The sequence below is a fragment of the Mya arenaria genome, chromosome 15, assembly GCF_026914265.1.
Source record: "Mya arenaria isolate MELC-2E11 chromosome 15, ASM2691426v1".
Lineage (NCBI taxonomy): Eukaryota > Metazoa > Mollusca > Bivalvia > Myida > Myidae > Mya > Mya arenaria.
In genome coordinates, this window is record NC_069136.1 from 28,397,165 (window position 1) to 28,400,705 (window position 3,541).

General features: G+C 35.0%; 1 protein-coding gene across 1 annotated transcript; it reads right to left on the minus strand.

Annotated features, from left to right (window-relative positions):
• Positions 1-1,044: 1,044 nt before the first annotated feature.
• On the minus strand, positions 1,045-2,169 carry LOC128219270 (FMRFamide receptor-like). The gene has a single exon (XM_052927082.1). It carries the CDS (start codon positions 2,167-2,169, stop codon positions 1,045-1,047), a length of 1,125 nt encoding a protein of 374 aa, XP_052783042.1.
• Between the last annotated feature and the right edge of the window lie 1,372 nt (positions 2,170-3,541).

The window sequence follows — 3,541 nt, forward strand, 5'->3', positions numbered from 1 at the left end:
AGAGTGATTAATGTAATATTGTAATAACTTGTTTCACAACCGTTGTTAAATAAATAGGTTGAAAGTAAATGTATTGTCCACCAATATTCAACTGATAATTTCTAATGACGGATAAGACAATTTCAATGATAAAACAGGTATAAAATGGATTCAGTTTCTGGTCTGCAACATTACTTAGTGTTTATTCAACTGTTTTATTCAAATGACATGACCCTTGATTATCTACGTATTTTGATAGCTACGGGATTACCTATTTATCAAGAGGTAAAAAATAACAGCCAACGTCAAACAACACTTTTGATGTCGATGACTCTTGATTTGTACCATGTTTGAGGTTGTTTTCTTTGTTTCTGTACAAACATGAACTCCCGAATCTGAACAATTTATACATGCAATGGTCGTAATCGTGCGGATAAATTACAGAACTATTCATTTATAACCCACGATATTTATTGATCGTCGTCCTTATTAACAAAGTACAAAACAGTTATCCCACCCGCAACCCTCGTGTTAGAAAGTATACACTCGTGCTTAAGCGTTACTATTACATGTTCAAGAGCTCCTTTTTATTAGTTAAAACATTCAAAACAATTAATCTGTAGGTATTTCACAATTGACAATAAGTTTATTTCTTTCATTACTTTGTTTTCAACATTTAAAATGGTATGCGGTAAACATCACGTTTTGTCCGATTAGATAGTCAGCTTTTTATTTTAACCAGGTTAAGCGGAATATATAAGGATTACAAAACAAAATGAAAACAAGTAAAAACATTTAAACTTAAAAATTAGTTTTAACTTTATAATGCAAGTTGTGGGCAAATTATTCGCGCAAATTAGCGAATGATCATAGTGGTTAAGGTAAGACCTATGGTTTATATAGATGAATTGTGTTATTTATCTATCACAGAAATAAATTTCTCACTTGACTGAAATAACCCCAAAACTAACTTGGAATATTTTTTCACAAAATATCTCATTTTCCCTAAACCAAGGTAAGTCCAATAATACCGTGCTTATTAATGTTGTTTGTCTTCGTGTTTCATCACAAATAAGAGCTTTTGGTTGGCGTCATTGTGTGTCCCAAACAGAAACTGTCGTTGTTCGCTGCATAGTTGATCTCACCGAGGAGAGGCATAGAAACTTTCCTCAAGGTTTCACGGGCAGTGGAACCATCTGACCTTGTCGATGAATGTTCGCTTAATTCCTTTGGTAGGAAAAGTCCATTAAGTGTTCTCCGGAACTTGCTTCCGAAAATATAGTAAATGATCACATTGATAGACATCGACAGGTAGTACAACAGGGATGATATGGTCTGACTAATTGAAACAGCCGATGTCCCTACATTGTCATGTTCAAGAAATGTGGACACCATTAACCAAAGCCGAACGCTATGTGATGGAATGTTCAAAACTATAAATGTAACGGTGACAGCGAAGAGCATCGTCGTAACTTTCTTAGTTGGGTTCATGGTTTTCCTCATTTTTGACCGACTAAGCCTTCGTCGCCTTTTACGTGCTTGAATTGTTGATGTGACAATCGCAGCCATAAGTATAGCAATTAAAATAATCGGTAAGAACAGGGTCAGCACCGAATCAATATACACCATTATTGTAACGAACTCATAATGAGCTGCGAAAGGCACGCAATTATCTGTCATTGCCCAAAATGGAAAACTGTAGCTGCTAATGATAACCACTAAAATTACAAAAAAGATATTTTTTGCATAAAGGGTCTTACACAGTCTGTGTACAAGGAAAGGCTTGCAAATTCGTGTATAGTTCTCTGCTGTAACAAAGATTACAAGCCACACAGATAAGCACCCAAATACGTAGGTCAAAAATATTAAAGCTTTGCACACAAACAACACTTTGCTCAAGTACAGTTCAAACACCGTCGATACCCAAATCACCATGAGCACCAACAAAAAGCCCGCGTCCGACAAGCAACGCACGGCCAGAAAAAAACTGGACGAATTGTTTCTCATCGATTTCCGTAAAAATACTGTTAATGCCAAAAGATTTCCTAATACCCCGATAACTGCAATAAACGGTACAAAATATCGCTCAAGTGTACATATCGTAGAGTCTGTTTCTCCGGCTTGAACTTGGTCAAAACAATTGCTGATGTTTGTCCCACTGTTATGGAGGGATGAGCAATTACGATCCATTTTTGCCAATGTATTTGTTAGTTATGTTCTTTCCGAGCGTTTCGGTCTGTGCAAATGTATTTCCTTTGCCCTTTAGCGTATGTTATCTGAAATGACATTAAAAAATACTAAAGGTGAAATATCTGCTTTTCATTTAAAACATTCATCATTGGAAAATCTGGAAAATAAGACGTTGTTAAATTAACTGAAAGTGTAAAACAAAAAGAATTTCTAAGACAGACAAGTAAAACACAGAGCCTTAGATAGTTTAAGACTGTATTCGTCCGAGCTTATGCATTATTGTAAGACTTTACAGCTCAATCATTTGTCTTTTATAGTAATAATGCCCCCACTAATGGGGATGCATATAACACTCCCAAACTATATAGTTATATCACAACTTCCATTCCTTAAATGAACGGCCTTTCGGCAATTGCGAATATTTTCCGATTAACGCAACATCTTTGTATATGTTCTGATCGCGGTGTATTAATATAAATTATAATTTGTTTAGCTAGTTATAGTTTGTATTATGTCACCAGGCCACGAATACTTGTATTAACATGTTGAAGAGTGTTAATTTATGATTTGATGGATGTATTGTTGTCATTAGCGTTGCAATTTTACGTTAAAAAGGTTAGTAAACGTATTTATTTTTAACTATTTTCCCGCGTTATTATGACCTCATATGATATACAGTTTCCGGTAACGGTCGGGTCGTTCTTTTTACATAATATGTGATACGGAATTACTGTAAGGTTTTGAAACTGAATAAAAAAAATTAGAAAATCTGGAAAGAAGTAATGAACAATTGGTATTATTGTAAGTAATGAATTGTAAATATGATGTCATTATCGGGAATATGAACGCTGATGGGCTGGTTAAAGTACTCGTTTCGGACTCTATACCCTCTAACCAGCCCAAGTGCGTTAATACCCTGATTATTACATCAATCACGCAATTCATTCCTAAACTGACCTAAAGTCAAGAAACCTGAAGGGAATGTTGTTGAGATGACAAAGTTGTGCACATAGGGTTTCGTTTGCAGCTGCACATTGTAATTAATCCTGCATCACAGAACACTTTGGACTCCCTAACATACACATTGTGATCTGTGTATGTCCTGGTTTGAATCAACATTACCATTTAACTATTTAACTAATTAAAATATATAAACGCCATTGAAAAGCAATGTACGTAGTCTTGGTTTATCCGCACTCACACTTTTGTTGTTTTATTCCAAGTCTTACAGAGACTTATCGATGTAGTCCTTCATTTAAATCATGGAAGCGCCCTTGCATTGAGTAGGGTTTATTTTCATATGTCCGACTACTTAGTTCCTTAATAAGTTTCCTTTTCATCATGGATGCAATACATAGGAGATATTATGATA